Here is an 18393-nt window from a genome sequence, read left to right on the forward strand (position 1 = left end):
GCAACATTATCATGAGCTTTCTTGACTCCAAGGACTTCAATGACTCCAAGACAGGACAGAGTTGCTGACCTTTGAGTCTAGATGTCCACATCCAACTATTCTTTTTTTTTTTTAAGAGTTTTTTAAAATTTTTGAATATATTTATGTTGAGTAATTCCTGCACCCAACATGGGGCTTGAACTCATGACCCCGAGATCAAGAGTCCCATGCTCTTCTGACTGAGCCAGCCAGGCACCCAAAGTTATACCAACATTTAGAGAGGAATCGCTTTTTTAAAAAGATTTTTATTTTTTAGGGAGTCTCTACACCCAATACGGGGCTCTAACTCACAACCTCAAGATCAAGAGTCGCATTCTCCACCAACTGAGCCAGCCAGGTGCCCCTAGAAAGCTACATATAATATAATAGGCCTATAAACTAAAACTACATGGCTTATACATAGCACAACCAGCTACAGAGAATACAGCAGAAAACACAGTTAATTTGTTCATGGAAATCTAGCCTTGGATAGCACCAACAGTTGCCAAACTTCCCTACGGCTAATTTGGGCCAGTGAGCATAAAACTCATCAGATTTGTTTAAAAGTATCTTCTTTTGCAAGGAAATGCTAAAGAATATGAAAAAAAGACTGAAAAGGGGCACCTGGGTGGCTCAGTTGGTTAAGCATCTGCCTTCAGCTCAGGTCATGAGCTTAGGGTCGGGGCTTCCTGCTCAGCAGGGAGTCTGCTTCTCCCTCTCCCTCTGCCCCTCCCCCTGCTTGTGCTCTTTGTCTCTCTCTCTCACTCTCCCCATCCCCTGCTCTCTCTCTCTCTCTGACACATAAATAAATAAAATCTTGGGCGCCTGGGTGGCTCAGTTGGTTAAGCAACTGCCTTCGGCTCAGGTCATGATCCTGGAGTCCCGGGATCGAGTCCCGCATTGGGCTCCCTGCTCTGCAGGGAGTCTGCTTCTCCCTCTGACCCTCCCCCCTCTCATGTGCTCTCTCTCATTCTCTCTCTCTCTCAAATAAATAAATAAAATCTTTAATAAATAAATAAATAAATAAAATCTTTAAAAGAAAATAAAGAATGGGATGGGAAAGGATGCATCCATTTTATAAAGCAGGAATCAGCATGTAAGATGAAATTCTACATGGGAGAATGGGATTTTTTCTCCATCTACCTTAATATTTAGTTGGATGCAATTTTGAGTATCAGGGAATGAAATAATAAACTATTATACATATATTATTGGTAAGATAATTAAGAAACATAACTCACCATTTTTTAGGCTTTGACAATGGTTTATATTTGCTATATTTTACACGCCATTCAAGAACTTCTTTACAGTGCTGACAAACTCCATCATGAAGTTTTGCATTAATTTTCTTAAAAACAAACAGAAAAACAAAGTAAGAATTTCACCTGTGAACCAGCATTGCAAACCCCATGAAAAAGGCACATGAGAAATTTAAGTTTTTTTAAATAGTAACCTAAATTTAATCTGCATAACATTTTATGATACACCACGTATTTTTATGTGTATTACTCAAGTTGGTTCTTTACAAAGGCAAAGATTCTTAACTAGGTGTAGCTCAGAATCATCCAAGAAACTTTTTAACCTCTTGGCAGGAATATTTTAGAAAGCCCTTCCCATTGATTCTGATGTGTGCAAATGTTAAAACTCAAATTTGTACAGTCAAGATATGTGCCTTTTACAGTATGTGGGTTATACCTCAATAAAACTGCAATAATAAAGAAGAAAACCTAATGCATATTTTAAGACTACTGTTTCCAACAATTCAAATCTTACCAAATGAGAAATAAGAAAATACACTGAGAAATTATAGTCCTAAATTGTCCGTCTGCAGGGGAGAGCGGAGACCATGACACCTAAGAAAGAAGTGTCAGGGAAAAGCAGCTGGAAGCACAAAGGCATTTAATTCTTCAATTTAATACTTTTCTATTCTCAAGTAAAGAAGAAATGTTTCAGAAAAGTTGCCTTGCTAATCTGACTTCTTCAAAACAGAAAATAAATGTGTGCATGGGAGTATCTGTGGTGGGAAAGGGCTTTATGGGGGAAAAAACACCCCATATTTATTATGATTTCCTTCTCAGAACGTGTTGGGAAATTAGGAGGATGAAAAAAATTTAAATGTATCATGTGTTCTCCCCAACAGTTTTACGCTCTATAACATATTCATGTGATTCAGGACCCAGACTATTTATTTGCACTAAGTACTCTGAGAATTCTCTAACTTACTTTGGCTATGGAAGCCTGGTGTTTGCCTATTGTTGGAATAATGAGTAGAAGACATTTTATGTTTTCTTTGCTTCCTTTGTTTCCTTTTTTAATTTCTCAGGAGGAGAAAGAAAAGGATCACAAAAGATGCAGATTCTTTGGGAGGTTATCAGATGCTAAGTTAAAAGCACGAAGTTTAAAGATCATTGGGAAAAAAAAAAAAACCAAAACTTTGGAACAGTGCTTTATATTCTTTAAAGTTCTAAAGAAGGTAAAATAATTTGACAAAACATTTACTCATGGAGAAAATATTTCAAGGGTCTTTACAAAAGCCACAAATTAAGCCGTGAATACATTATATTTGATTTTACCACTATGGTGAAAAACATATTGTTACCTAGGAATTGTGTATGGGTATTCCTTTCCCCCTGACCTAGATGGAGAATCCCTGGAAAAATAAATTCCACACGACACTACATTCCTTGCTACTGCTAAATGTTGCCAGAAAGAAGGAAATCTGTGTCCAATACCAAACTCCTCTTCTCATCAAACTTGATACATAGCTACTCACATAAGACTTGCTAAGAAATACCCAGAACTAAAATTCACATTTCATCATTTGTTCTCACTGCCGTCTGTTGCCTAGAGTATCTTACAAAAAGCATTACTTATATTTTCCTAACTCTAACAGTAATGGAAACAAACAAATGACTTGAACTATGATTACAATATGAATGTGATATGAACTTTCTTAATAGAATATTCTTAGAAGGCAAAACATTTTGTTACTTGCAATTTTATTATATAACAAACTCTGCTTGTTAACTGGGAAGCATTATTTGGTTTCTTTCTGTTTCTGTATCCAATTTCTGACCAGTTCATCTTGATTTACAAAGCTGCACATAGCTTGGAAACTGGTTTCTTCAGGGTGGATCGGACAATGGAACAAAACAGGTCTTTGTGGAAACTTGTCCTATGAGTGATGTGTGAAACCGTATAAATGGAGATGTTGCAGAAAGTTCACATGACTAACAGGCACTACTACAAAACTGAATTTGATTTTCATGTGTTAAGAAATGAATGAGAGTAAGAATGAAAATGAATGGTACTTTCACTTGAAAAGAGTTGCAAAAAGAAAGAAAATTGTGCACCTTGTCTTACTGTATTTTGGCAAACTAGAAAAAGTGAATTCCAAGTGATATAAGCAATGAAAGCTAAATCCTAGTTCTAGGAATTACTCTGCCGGAGCAAAGAAGATGGCAATCTTGCCTTACTCACACCTATGTTTACAACTAACCTTGTTTTTGCAATTAATTTTAGCATAATCCTCCTGGTAGAAAGCATAGGTTATTAAGGTTAAGATTTAAGCATGTCCAAATATAAAATCAAAACTTAGTTTTATAAGTACAAAAAAGCCTTTAAAGATCATTTTGTTTAAGAAGCTACTTTGCAAACCTTTAAAGGGAAAAAACTTCAGAGACAATTCCACTGAACTTAGGAATCTTAGCTAAAGAAGAAAATCTTATTTATAAATTGAACACTTCCTTTTAAGTTAGAATAAACTTAGGGTGTATCAAAAGACACTCTTACTTAATATATATGTAAAGTCTTAGCCATCATTGATTCATACCACATATTTTATAGTAAATGTTGTTATTCCTCCTGTAAACATTCTGTTGTCAGACAAGGCATCTTTTAAAATGTAATACAGCAATCTCAAGAAGAAATTAGATGAGGACTTTACCACCCAAGAGGCAAACTGCAAATATAATATCTGTATCAACAGGCTGATACTGAAAAATACTTTATAAAATATAAAGTACCCTTTAACAGAAGGAAGATACTATTATGGGGGAAAGGAATTTGAATACCACTCAAGAACAACTAATAATTTTTCATTAGGATTTCTTTTTGGTACTTCTTTCTTTCAGAAATGCTAATGGTAAACAATGGTATATTTTACTTCCCTTCATTAATTGAAAAAAAAAAGAATTAAAAAACTAAATTAAAGTCAAGGAAAATGCCAATTCTAACTGCCGCTGAAAATCCATATCCAAGAAATGGCCTTGTTCTTCCCCCTGCATTACCCCTTCCCCCAAAATAAGGTTCTCGAGCTAATATAGCTACAACAGTATTACTCCAGAAAATAGGATTTTTATATCCTATTTATACTTAAAGGTACATATTTTTTAAATTTTCTATTAATATTCCCTTATTCTAAATTTGGCTAGAGGATAAAGGATCTCTAGATTTGGGAGCAAGAACTTATATGATTAATAATAATAACATTAAAAATCTGTCTTTTTTTTTTTAGATTTTATTTATTTATTTATTTATTTGAGAGAGAGAGAGAGAGAGAAACAGCATGAGAGGGGAGAGGGTCAGAGGGAGAAGCAGGCTCCCCACTGAGCTGGGAGCCTGAGGTGGGACTTGATCCCAGGACTCCAGGATCATGACCTGAGCCAAAGGTAGTCGCTTAACCCACTGAGCCACCTAGGCGCCCCCAAAATCTCTTTTAGGTTGTGACTTTCAAATCATAAACTATTTTGTTTTAAATCCTTTTAATATGGCCAGAACAAGGTTGGGCATAAAGTATCTTCAAAATCAGTACAACCGGGACACTTGGGTGGCTCAGTCGGTTAAGCATCTGCCTTTGGCTCAGGTCATGATCCCCGGGTCCTGGGATGGAGCCCCGTGTCTGGCTCCCTGCTCAGCAAGGAGCCTGCTTCTCCCTCTGCCTGTCATTCCCCCAGCTTGTGCTCCCTCTCTGACAAATAAATAAATAAAACCTTTAAAAAAAAACAAAATCAATACAGCCAAAAACAGATGAGGGAATCATATTTAAGGGAAAATGAAGGCAGGCAAGGAAAATGATGAAGCACTCAGGAGTGCAGCTGGAAAGTGTACTTGCTAGAGATGGACCACGAGTGAAATCCAAGCTTTCTAGCAGCCAGTAAAACATGAGCTCCATTCCCTTACCTGCTTCAATACCTGTAACATGCCCAAAATCCAGTTTCTTGGAAGTAGTACAACTATTCTGGTTACCGAAACCCAAAATCTGGTCTTTCCCTGAAAGAACCCCATATGATACAGTAAGCCATGCTCTCAACAACACCCTTACAATATAAAGCATTTCACAGAGCTGTTTTCTACCAGGGTTCTCCAAGTAGTCTGGTGTTACATAATGTAAAACACAGTTCGGTAAAAGTTGTTCTCGGGGGTACAATGTATGTACAGATGCCTGATATTAATAGGACCTACAGGAATGCACCACATATAATAAGGTCATCATACGTAGTATTTCTCTTAACCGAGTTCTAAAAACATCCACCTCTATTATGAAAAATTTCAAACATGCAGAAAGAAGTTAAAACAATACTAATGCATAGCCATATACATGTTATCTAGAAACAGCTCTTAACATTTTTTAACCTGTTTTCTATGTGTGTGTACACTTACACTAAGCTGCAGACATCAGGATGCTTTACCTCTTTTTTTTTTTTTTTAAAGATTTTATTTATTTGAGAGAGAATGAGATAGAGAGAGCATGAGGGGGGGAGGGTCAGAGGGAGAAGCAGACTCCCTGCAAAGCAGGGAGCCCGATGCGGGACTCGATCCCGGGACTCCAGGATCATGACCTGAGCCGAAGGCAGTCGTTTAACCGACTGAGCCACCCAGGCGCCCAGGATGCTTTACCTCTTAATCATATATATCCTAGAAATACTTTCTCTTAATTAACCACACTACTGTTACACTTCAGAAAAAATGAAAAATAACTCTCTATGTCATTGACTGTAGCCAGTCTACACTGAAATTTCCTCACCTGCCCCCTGCCCTCTAAATCAGTATTCAAGTACTGTTCAATGGTTATCTTTCTTCTGTTCTAAAAGGATTTCTTTTTTTTTTTCTTTTTTTTAAGAGACAGAGATTAAGGGGGAGGGGCAGAGGGAAAGGAGAGAGAGAGAACCTTAAGCAGGCTTCATGCCCAGCACAAAGCCCAATGACAGAGGGCTCGATCTCACAACCCTAAGATCACGACCTGAGCCAAAATCAAGAGTCAGACGCTTAACTGACTGAGACACCCAGGCGTCCCAGGATTTCCCTCTTTTATCCTCTACTGTACTAATATTTTTGAAAATAGCAGGCAAGTGGTCTTTGAAAACATCCCACATTCTGCATATGTCTGATTGTTTATTCACGGTGTAATTTAACTCGTTGCTTTATCATACTTCCATAAAATGGAAGTTAGGTTTAAAGGCTTGCTTAGATCCAGGTGTAACATTTTTTGATAAGAGTAGTTCATATTTGCTATTGCTGCACACTTCATATTACTCCCCCACAGGAGGCACAAAATGTCCAGTTCTCACCTAGTCAGGGATATGAAATTTGATTTGGTTAAGATGGTGACTCCTCTAATCTCCTCCAATTATAAAGATTACCAATAACCTATGCGGGTCATGCCAATATACTGTTCCACAATACATTTCATCTCATGGTTTAGCACCCATTCAAGACCCTTTGCCTGAATCAATTATTTTATCTATTCACTTATTTATTTGGTAAGTTAACTAAGCTCGCTCTACGCCTAATGCAGGGCTTGAACTCACAACCCTGGTATCAGGGGTCGCATGCTCTACTGACTGAGCCAGCCAGGTGCTCCTGAATCAATCATTGTAAATGTTAACTCGTATCATTCTTTGTACATTCATTAAATTTTTTAAAAAGGTTACCAGCTAGGGGGTACCTGGGTGGCTCAGTCAGTTGAGTGTCCCACTCTTGATTTCAGCTCAGGTCATGATCTCAGGGTCATGAGACAGAGCCAAACGTTGGGCTCTGTGCTCAGTGTGGAGTCTGCTTGAGATTCTCTATCTCCCTCTCCCTCTCCCCCAACTTGCACTAAATAAATAAATAGATAAATAAATAAATAAATAAAATCTTAAAAAAAAAAGTTACCAGCTGGGGGTGCCTGGCTGGCTCAGTCAGAAGGACATGTGACTCTTTTTTTTTTTTGCTATTTTTTTTTTATTTTTTATTCTTATGTTAATCCCCATACATTACATCATTAGTTTTAGATGAAGTGTTCCATGATTCATTGTTTGTGCATAACACCCAGTGCTCCATGCAGAATGTGCCCTCCTCAATACCCACCACCAGGCCAACCCATCCTCCCACCCCCCTCCCCTCTAGAACCCTGTTTGTTTTTCAGAGTCCATCGTCTTTCATGGTTCGTCTCCCCCTCCGATTTCCCCCGCTTCATTCTTCCCCTCCCGCTACCTTCCTCTTCTTCTTCTTCTTTTTTTTTTTTTCTCAACATATATTGCATTATTTGTTTCAGAGGTACAGATCTGAGATTCAACAGTCTTGCACAATTCACAGCGCTTACCAGAGCACATACCCTCCCCAGTGTCTATCACCTAGTCACCCCATCCCTCCCACCCCACCCCCCACTCCAACAACCCTCAGTTTGATTCCTGTGATTAAGAATTCCTCATATCAGTGAGATCATATGATACAAGGACATGTGACTCTTGATCCCAGGGTCATGAGTTGGAGCCCCACGTTGAGTGTAGAGATTACAAAAATAACTAAATAAACTCAAAAAAATAATTAAAAAAATAAGAATAAAATGGTTACCAGCTGAAGTCAGTTTTGAGGTACAATGCATATATTATATATACATATAATAAAATCTGCGCTTTTTAGATGTATAGTTGTATGAATCTGACAACCAAAATATAGAATATTTTCATTACTCTAAAAAGTTGTCTCATGGCCCTTTGTTGTCAATCCCTTCTACCAGTCCCCAGGCAATGCTGATTTTTTTTTTTTTTTTAAGATTTTATTTATTTACTTGACAGAGAGAGACACAGCAAGAGGGAACACAAGCAGGGGAGTGGGAGAGGGAGAAGCAGGCTTCCCGCGGAGCAGGGAGCCCGATGTTCCTATAGTTTTGCCTTTTTTAGAATGTCATATAAATGGAATATGGATAAAGTATACAGCTATTTGCAGAGTTCATGCCTTTTTATTGGTGAATGGCACTCCACTGTATAGATGTGCTGTAATAACATGTATTCATTCACCATTTGAAGGACATTCTGAGTTGTTTCTAGTTTTGGGTAGTAATATTAGCATACGAGTTTTTGTGTAGACATTTTTTATTTCTTTTAGGTTAATACCTAAGAATAATATTGTTGGATTGTGTAACATTTTTTTTTTGCTTTAAAATTTTTATTTATTTATTTATTTGAAAGAGAGCACATTCCTTCATAAGTAGGGGGAGGGGCAAAGGAAGAGGGAGAGAGAATTTCAAGCAGACTCTGCACTGAGCATGGAGCCTGATGCAGGGCTCAATTTCATGACCCTAACTAAGATCATGACCTGAACTGAAGAGTCAAAAGCCTACCCAAGCTGTCCCTGTGACAGTTTTTTGCTTAACTTTTTTCTTTTTTTTTTAATTAAGATTTTATTTATTTATTTGACAGAGAGAGACACAGCGAGAGAAGGAACACAAGCAAGGGGAGTGGGAGAGGGAGAAGCAGGCCTCCCACTGAGCAGGGAACCCAATGCGGGGCTCGATCCCAGGACCCTGGGATCATGACCTGAGCCAAAGGCAGATGCCCAACAACTGAGTCACCTAGGCGCCCCTCTTTTTATTTTGTTTTGTTTTTTAAGATTTATTTATTTATTTGAGAGAGAGAGAGAACATGAGCACGAGCAGGGGGTGGGGCAGAGGGAGAGAATCTCAAGCCGACTCCCTGCTGAGCACGGAGCCAGACACAGAGCTCCATTCCAGAGCCCAAGACCATGACCTGAGCTGAAACCAAGAGCTGGATGCTCAGCCCACCTAGCCACCCAGGTGCCCCTCTGCTTAATTTTATAAGAAATTAATGCTTTTTGGGGGCACCTGGGTGGCTCATTTGGTTAAGTGTCTGCCTTCGGCTCAGGTCATTTTACCATGATCCTAGGATTGAGTCCCACATCAGGTTACCTGCTCAACGGGGAGCCTGCTTCTTCTCCCTCTCCTGCTGCTCCCTGAACTTGTGCTCTCTCTCTCTCAAATAAATAAATAAAATCTTAAAAAAAAAAAAAACTAATACTTTTTCAAAGTGGCTATACCATTTTCCATTCCCACTAACCATGTATAAAGATCCAGTTTTTCCACATCATTTCTAGTATTTGAAATGGTAAATATTTTTTATTTTAGCCATTAGAGTAAGTGTATAATATTATCTCGTTATGGCTTTAATTTGCATCTCCTTAATAATTAATAATGTTGAACATCTTTTCATGTGCTTACTTGCCATCATGTATTTTCCTTAGTGTCTATTCAAATCTTTTGCCTGTTGTTTTCAATTGAGTTGTTCATTTTCTAATTATTAAGATATGAGGAGGGTTCTGTATATATTCTTGATAATGTGTTTTGCAAATATATTCTCCCAATCTGTGCTTTTATTTTCATTATCTTAACAGTGCTTTTCTAAGAGAAGAATTTTGTAATTTCAATGAAGAACAACTCATTATTATAGAAAGACGCGTAGAGCTTACTTATTCAATTTTTTTTATAGACCTTGCATTTTGTGTCAAATCTAAGAAGTCTTTGAAGAATCATGAAGATGTTTACCTATATTTTTGACTTAGAAGTTTAGTAATTTTAGGTTTTACATTAAATCTATGATCCATTTTGAATTAATTTTTCTACATGGTGCAAAACACTAGTAGAGGTTCATTTTAAATTAAATATGGGTGATGCCTGGGTGGCTTGTCGGTTAAGTGGCTGCCTTTGGCTCAGGTCATGATCCCAGAGTCCTGGGATCAAGTCCTGCCTGCCACTCCCTCTGCCTGTGCACGCACTCTCTCTCTCTGTCAAATAAATAAGATCTTTTAAAAAATTAAAAATAAATTAAATATGGATGTCCACGTTCCAACACCACTACATTGCATTTGTATCCTTGTCAAAAATTTAGTATGTGTGCGTCCATTCTATCACATTAATCTGTAGTACTCTTTCACCCATACCACCTTGTCTTGATTAGTGTTGCTTTAGGGTCTTGAAATTAGTACTGTGCATCCTCCAACTCTGTTCTTTTTCAAAATTGTTTTGACTATTCTAGTTCCTTTGCTTTTCCATAAACATTTTGATCTGTTGATTTTGATAAAAAAGCTATGATTGTGATTAGGATTACACTGAAACTATGAATAACATTGGGGGAGAACTGACATCTCAACAGCATTGAATCTTCCAAACAATGAGCATTGCATTCCTGAGATAAGCCCCACTTGTCTGTGATGTATTGTATTTTTACTTATTGGTGAATACAATATGCTAATATTTTGTTGAAATTTTTGTGTCTAAATTCAATGAGAGATTTTGGCCCATAGTTGTTTTGGGTTTTCTCTTATAATGCCTTTCTCTGGCATTGGTGTCTAACTCAGTTGCTAGAGAATCACGTGCAAGGGTTAAAAAGACTTAAAATAGGAATAAAGACTTTACATATCTTAGAAGAATAGAATATTAAAAATCTTGTAGAATAAGCTCAAATCCTATTTTTAAATGTTAAAAGTACATTTACATGTTTAAAAGTATTTTACAGAACACTTTTAGGACTCAACCTTTCAAGTGGATAAATATGAAATGGGACAGCGGAGAAGACAGAGTTCAAACTTTACATGGAAAACCCTTTTGTATCCTGTCCAGCAGTCTGTAACTTTGTTCATCTTCTTACTGCTTAGTTTTGCAACTACAGTGGTTCTTTCCCTTTAATACTTTTCCCTACTGTGTATTAACAATGGTATACTAGATTATACGGTTTTCTTATGATAGGAATTACCTTTGTAGATGAAAAATAACTTTACTGATCAATTTTATAGATTTAAAACAATATGAGCATTTATATCTAAATAGTCATATTAGAGAAATGTTATAATACAGATAAAGAAAAAAAGAAAAGTCCATCACTCAGATTCTATAATTTCCAGCCTTTTAAGTATATTTATAAAACTTTGCGTTTTTTTCTGTACATGTTGCTTTATAACTTGTCATTATTTTTTTCATATTAATATATATTTTGAAAGCTTGTTTTTATTGACTACATTATATTCTCTGAGTAGTACAGTCACTTACTTAACCTATTTCTTATTATTTGACAATTCGGTTGTCTCCAATTCCTGACTAAATATAGATATAGATATGTAAATATTTTTTAAAGTAACCTCTACGCCAATGTGGGGCTTGAACTCATAACCCCAAGATCAAGAGTTGCACACTCTACCAACTGAGCCAGCCAGGCTCCCCTGAATATACATATTTTTAACATATTATTTTATAAACATCAGGAAATGTCTAATGAACTTGCAAATTCTCATCACATTATATTTACATATAAATTCTGGTCCCATTTCAACAAAAGAGTAAAAATAACAGGAATTTTGGGCGCCTGGGTGGCTCAGTTGGGTAAGCGACTGCCTTCGGCTCAGGTCATGATCCTGGAGTCCCTGGATCGAGTCCCGCATCGGGCTCCCTGCTCGGCAGGGAGCCTGCTTCTGCCTCTGGCCCTCCCCCCTCTCATGTGCTCTCTCTCATTCTCTCTCTCTCAAATAAATAAATAAAATCTTTAAAAAAAATAAAATAAAATAACAGGAATTTTATCAGAGGTAAAAACTCACAGTAAAGAATAACTGTCCCTTATTTTTTTTAATATATATATATTTAATTTTTATTTTAAGTAGGCTTCACACTCAACATGAGGCTTGAACTCACTACCCCAAGATCAAGAGTGACCACTCCACCAACTGAGCCAGCCAAGTGTCCCTAATTGTTCCTTTCTTGAATCAAGTATATAATTACGTGGATATTGAAGTAAATGTTCCTAATATTGCCTATAAAAATTTGCTTTGCCTTTTTATCCAGGTGGTTATTATTTTAAAAAGAATAGAAAATACTGCCATTTTTCTTTTCAAAAAGGGAATTAAAAAATACTCTTGTGGGCTGCCTGGGGGGCTCAATTGGTTAAGCATCTGCCTTCGGCTCAGGTCATGATCCCAGGGTCCTAGGACTGAGTCCTGCATCTGGCTCCTTGCTCAGGGGGGAGTCTGCTTCTCCCTCTCCCTCTGGTGCTCCCCCTGCTTGTGTTTTCTCTCACTTTCTCTCCTGCTCTCTGTCCCACTCCCTGTCAAAAAAATAAAGTCTTAAAAAAAAATACTCCTGCTATAATCAACTTAGTATCACATTTAGACCACCACTAATATGTCATCCAGGATATCAATACTGAGTTCTAGTGACTTCAAACTTTCAAATCTACAAACTTTTTTTAGTGTGATAAAGAAGTAATAAGTTTGAATGTCCACTACTCTCAGAAATACCTTATTTGGATTAAGTCACTGAGTCTTACTATTTTTATGTATTTTATTATTTCACAAAATGAGCTGGTCATATAAATAGCTTAGAAATACTTTTGAAGTGCATTCTGATAGTAAAACTGGTTTTACTGTCATTTAAGGAAAAATATAAAACAAAAGTTACTATAGGCTTACTTCTTTTTAGGAAACCATTTGTCTAATATAGCTAATTACAGATTAGCTACCAACATTTATGATTTTTCACAAAAAATTCAGGACAAGTCTCCTTTAAGTAAAATAGTACTCTAGGGTTCTAAAATACTTTATATACATACATATATCAAATATATATCTGAGTTACCAATATTTGATTTTTTACTATATAAAATTCTAATTAAAAGATACCTAAAGCAAGGGGAACCTGGCTGGCTTAGCCAGAAGAGTGAGCAACTCTTAATCTTAGGATCATGAGTTTGAGCCACATACTGGGTATAGAAATTACTAAAAAAAAGTAAAATAAAATAAAAAAAAAACACTAAAAAAACCCCCAAAACCAAAACAACAAAAAACAAAAGAAAAAGAAAAGGAGAAAAAAAAAATAGGGCACCTGGGTGGCTCAGTAGGTTGAGTTTCTGACTCTTGATTTCAGCTCAGGTCATGATCTCTGGGTAGGGCTTCACACTGGGCATAGAGTCCACTAGGGATTCTCTCCCTCCCTCTGTCCCTCCCTCCCCTCATGCGCACACATTCACATGCTCTCTCTCTCTTTCAAAAACCAAACCAAAACTAAACAAACAAACCAAAAAGATACCTAAAGCATAAAGTGGGGTATCTACTAATAGCTAAAATAATTAATTTTCTTCCCCAAAGTCTACTCCATCCTCCTCCCATTCACTCTACATTAATCATAAGTCCTTAAAGAATCAATACCAAACTGAGAGAAGTGAAAATATACATGAGAAATACTCAAACTGGGGAGCCTGGGTGGCTCAGTCATTAAGCATCTGCCTTCGGCTCAGGTCATGATCCCAGGGTCCTGGGATCAAGCCCTGCATCAGGCTCCCTGCTCCGCAGGAAGCCTGCTTCTCCCTCTCCCACTCCCCCTGCTTGTGTTCCCTCTCTTGCTGTCTCTCTCTGTCAAATAAAAAAACAAAATCTTAAAAAAAGAAAGAAAGAAATACTCAAACTGGTCCTCTTACTCAATAAACTTACAATATAAGCTTTTTATAGTCAAGAAATAATATTTGAGTCCCTTTCCCACTTTGTTACTGCTGGAATCTTTAACAAGTGACATCTGCGAAAATAAACAATTCCATTTTCATCCAAACACTGAATATAAAATGAGTCCGGATCATCCCAAACAGAGGACTATTCTCTCAATAAGTGGCTAGAGCTATTGTCCGTTGGAATTATACAGAGAGGGCCTGTGTACAAACTACCCAAGCTACCTACTGATTTATTTCAGCAGCCAAGCAAACTACCCAGATTTTCACTCACAAACCTAATACAAACAGACACTTAAGTGGAGTCACACCTGCTTACAGGCAGAAACATGCTGTTGCAATATCTTCTGGCAGTTAGAGAAACCTATTTAAAAAAGCATTTTTCCCAAAGTATATTTACTCATTTACTCTAAGAAAAATTAAAATAAGTTAATGCTGTGCATTTTAACAAGCAAATATTTCTAAAAGATACTAACAACCAAAACTGCATTGTTAAACTGATCAATGACATCTTTTTTTTTTTTAAGATTTTATTTATTTATTTGAGAGAGAGTGAGCGAGCAGCGGGGAGGGGCAGAGGGAGAGGGAGAAGCAGACTTCCTGCTGAGCAGGGAGCCCCATGCAGGATTTGATCCCAGGATGCTGGTATCATGACCTGTGCAGAAGGCAGATGCTTATCCAACTGAGCCACCCAGGCACCCCTCAATCACAGCTTTAAAAAGGTGTAGTCAGTTGCAACAAAGAGTACTCTGGTATGAAGATTTTTAATTCTGTCCATTTTGTTTGAAAAGGCACAATTTGGGAGGACATGTTATCATGTTAAAAAAATATTTTTATGGAAGGACCCACAACACAATGCTAAAAACAAATGATAAGCAGAACATTAGAAAGAATAATCTCCTGGCAACAAGAGAGATTTGCCTTCTAATTAAAACGTGGGCACTTAATATTTTAAGATAATGTGATGCCAGGTATCTTTGAGCCATCTTCATTATTAAGTATGGGACATTTTTAGTAATTAAGTAACCCAAGAACAACTTCTCTAAATAGAAATAAATAGGGGCGCCTGGGTGGCTCAGTCGTTCAGCGTCTGCCTTCGGCTCCGGTCATGACCCCAGGGTCCTAGGATCGAGCCCCGCATCGGGCTCCCTGCTTGGCGGGAAGCCTGCTTCTCCCTCTCCCACCCCCCTGCTTGTGTTCCTTCTCTCGCTGTGCCTCTCTCTGTCAAATAAATAAATAAAATCTTTATAAATAAATAAATAGAAATAAATAGCCTTACTATCAGAGCAGTTCTATGGGAAGTAAGTCTTCTCTTCCTCAAAATTTTGCTATAAAAGATCAAAATGTCAATGGTTTTATCTAAAAATAATTTTTGTCTTTCCTGAAAAAAAGACCTTACAAAGTAGGATCATAACCCCAACTCCATTTGCTCCTTCTCAAGATCCTTTGCTAAGGCTTCTTCCTCTGATTACCCCTTAAAAATATCCATTCCCCAATATTTATTTAGTCATCCATTCATGCATTCACTCACTCACTCATTCTATCTCTGTCTCTTCAACCAAGGTGCCTGCTCAGTGCTCCTTTCTTTCCACATTATGTATTTACTCTTGGTCAACTGAACCTGTAACCACAGCCTCAACAAGGAACTCAATAAAGATTATAACCAAACCTATGTCCCCAGTCCTACTGTCTCTCTGGCGGTCCTGGTATTTCAGACTGCATGCGCAATATTCACATTTCTCCTCATGCAAATCCTTGAAATATCTCAAATTCATGAACTGAAAAGCAATCACTATCTTAGGAATAGAATCTGTTTCTCCTTTGTTCCAAACTTCATCTTTAGAAAGTCTTCTTGTAGGCACAAGTACAAAAATCTCAGGTCACCTTGGACTTCTCGCTCTCCTTTTCAATGCCAATACTGACAGAATCAATTTTTCCACAATGTCCCCATGTCTTCTACTTTATATCCCCCCACTTCCTTATATCAGGTCCTTATTTCTGATCTGCATTACTGAAGTAGCATCCCAAATGAAGATGGATTGGGAGTGAGGAAGATAGAGAACAGGAGACCAAGCCATCAACACTTACGTTTTAATGGACATCTCTCCATAACTCTCCTCTAGTCAGAAACCTACACTCTTTTTTTTTTTTTAAGATTTTATTTATTTATCTGACAGGGAGACACAAGCCAGAGAGGGAACAGGCTGGGAGCCCAATGCGGGGCTCGATTCCAGGACCCTGGGACCATGACCTGAGCCGAAGGCAAACGCTTAACGACTGAGCCACCCAGGCGCCCCAGAAACCTACACTCTTTAAGGCACTCCTAAGACTGATATTCAGAACTCTCTGCAATTTGATCCCTACTTTTGTTTCTGGTCCTATCTCCTGTTTTTCCTCCCTATGCATTTAAGCACTCCTAAGTAAACCAATCTGGTAGTACAGAAATTGCACCGTGCCTCCTCCTGTCTTTGTTCTGCCTGCACTGCATCTCCTTTTGCTCAGTATATGCATACTGAAGTTTAATTCTTCGTTCACATTCCAGCTTTGCTTTCCAAGCAATCACCCCAGATCCACTGTACTATCTCCCACCTCATTCAATTCAGAAGATGTACACAACACTTACAATGGCTGGGCCATATGAGATATTAGAGATGCAAGGTTGAAAAAAGAGCAAGGTAAGGTCCTTGCCTTTGAGCAAGTAAGCAGGCAAATGAAAAGACAGTTTTGACACTGGGGAAATTGCTTTGGGATCATCCTCTACCTAACAAAGTCCAGTACACAGGGAAGACCTTGTGGAAGCATGAGAAAGCATATGGCCCTTCTGGGAAACTGCAAACACAACAGCTGAACAATAGGGTGTGATGAGAAGGAGAGGAATGAGCTAAACTATAAGAGGAACTGCCTGCTAAGCTAAAGAATTTCGACTCTTAAATAGGGAAGGGACCTGATTGGATAGGATCCTAAGGTGTAATTAAAGACAAGACTGGAGGGAAGTATGGAGATCAGTAAGGAAGTTGCTATAGTCACCTAGAATTATATACTAAAACACTAAATTTGGCTGTGGTAGTGGGGATAGAGATGGGCACAGGCATGGGAGGCAATAAAGACACAGAAATTATCTGGATTCAGTAAAGAGAACAGATGACTACAAGAGAGTTGGAGCAAAGCCAAGACTCCAGGGGAAGAGTGACTTTTAAGTCAGTTCTCAAACTCCAGGGTACATAAGACCCAACTGGAAAACATATTTAAAAATCGTATTTCCAGGGGCACCTAGCTGGCTTAGTCAGAAGAGCATGTGACTCTAGATTTTGGCGTTGTGAGTTCGAACCCCAAGTTGGGGTATAGAGATTACTAAAAATAAACTTTAATAAATAATTTAAATTAAATTAAAATAAAATCAGATTTCCAGGCCCCACTCCCTGAGATTTTGATTTTGTAACTCAGGAGCTGTTGCATGGATTATGCTTTGAGAACGTGTGGTTGAAGGATGTGGGTACGCTCTGGAGCAAGAAGGAACTCAGACAGGGTGGGCTTCTGGAAAAACAACCCCTCCCACCTTCCCAAGGTAGACCTAAATGTGCAAACAGAGAGTGTGATCCTTGGAAAGCTAGTCACATAGACTAGCATTATCAAATATGGGGGAAGGTAAATACCAGAATAGTCTCAGGTGTGGTTTGAGGACCATATACATCGGAATTGCCTGTGAGGCTTGTTGAGAATGATGATTCCTGGACTCAACCCAAGAACTACTGATTGAGAATTTCTGGCAACTGGGATTCTGCACCTTACACAAGCTTTCCCAGAAGACCCTTAAGCATGCCAAAGTTTAAGAATTGCTGTCGTAGGCAGCGGAAGGAAGTAGACGTTTCTAGAAAGAAGAGTATATTCCCTACCTCACCTCTGCTACTGAAAGTACTACTACAAAGGAGGTGATATACTTTTCCTCAGAAAGAAAGTTATGATTATTACGGTTGAAACACCATTAGTGTCGGTAAGAAATGATGATAATAAATGACATTTATATACTGTCTTCTGCTTAAAACTCCATACTTACAGCTAAGTTATCACTTCCTCACAATTACCTTGGGGGATAAATAGTATTATTCCTACTTTATAGATGAAACAAATCTGGACAGGTTTAATAATCTACCTACCGCTGCACAGAATAATACAACCAGGACTCAAGACCAAGCCCTCTGACTCCAAACACCATATTCTGCCCCAGTATTCCATATTGCCTCTCTTTCAGGAACTAAATCTCAGTCTGATTCCTACTCTCACCATCGAGAGCATCACTTCATTGGGAAGATGCACTCTGATGTCCAACCAAGTGAATGACAGAAATGTTTGAAACACATAGTGATACAACTAGCCTCCTTGTTCTCTAGAATAATGTATCACATACCTAAGTCACCAGAATGACCTCAGAACTGACAGGAAAAGCTATGTTAGAGACATAAAGCAGGAATCCAGAAAAGCTATTATTTAAGAAGCTTTCCTAAATTTTATATCAAAAGACATCACCCCAAAATGCAATTTATCCTCGATTCTCACTCATATGTATAATGTCCTTTAATTCAGATGCGGTTCACAATGATACAACACTGTACAGAAA

The 18393-nt window shown here is 37.9% G+C and overlaps 1 protein-coding gene across 2 annotated transcripts in view; it reads right to left on the reverse strand.

The window, feature by feature from the left end:
* Positions 1-18393, reverse strand: part of CUNH9orf85 (chromosome unknown C9orf85 homolog) — a 74081-nt gene that overhangs the window by 34579 nt on the left and 21109 nt on the right. Inside the window, exons 2-3 of one of the 2 annotated variants that reach the window (XM_035029059.1) lie at positions 5200-5289; positions 1260-1366 (exon numbers count right to left, since the gene is read on the reverse strand). In XM_035029059.1, coding sequence (XP_034884950.1) covers positions 1260-1366; positions 5200-5289 — 197 coding nt within the window. The remainder of the gene's footprint in view (positions 1-1259; positions 1367-5199; positions 5290-18393) is intronic. The other variant, XM_035029061.1, reaches the window with a different exon arrangement.

This window comes from Mirounga leonina, unplaced genomic scaffold (assembly GCF_011800145.1).
Source record: "Mirounga leonina isolate KUSES-001 unplaced genomic scaffold, KU_Mleo_1.0 Mir_224, whole genome shotgun sequence".
Taxonomy (NCBI): domain Eukaryota; kingdom Metazoa; phylum Chordata; class Mammalia; order Carnivora; family Phocidae; genus Mirounga; species Mirounga leonina.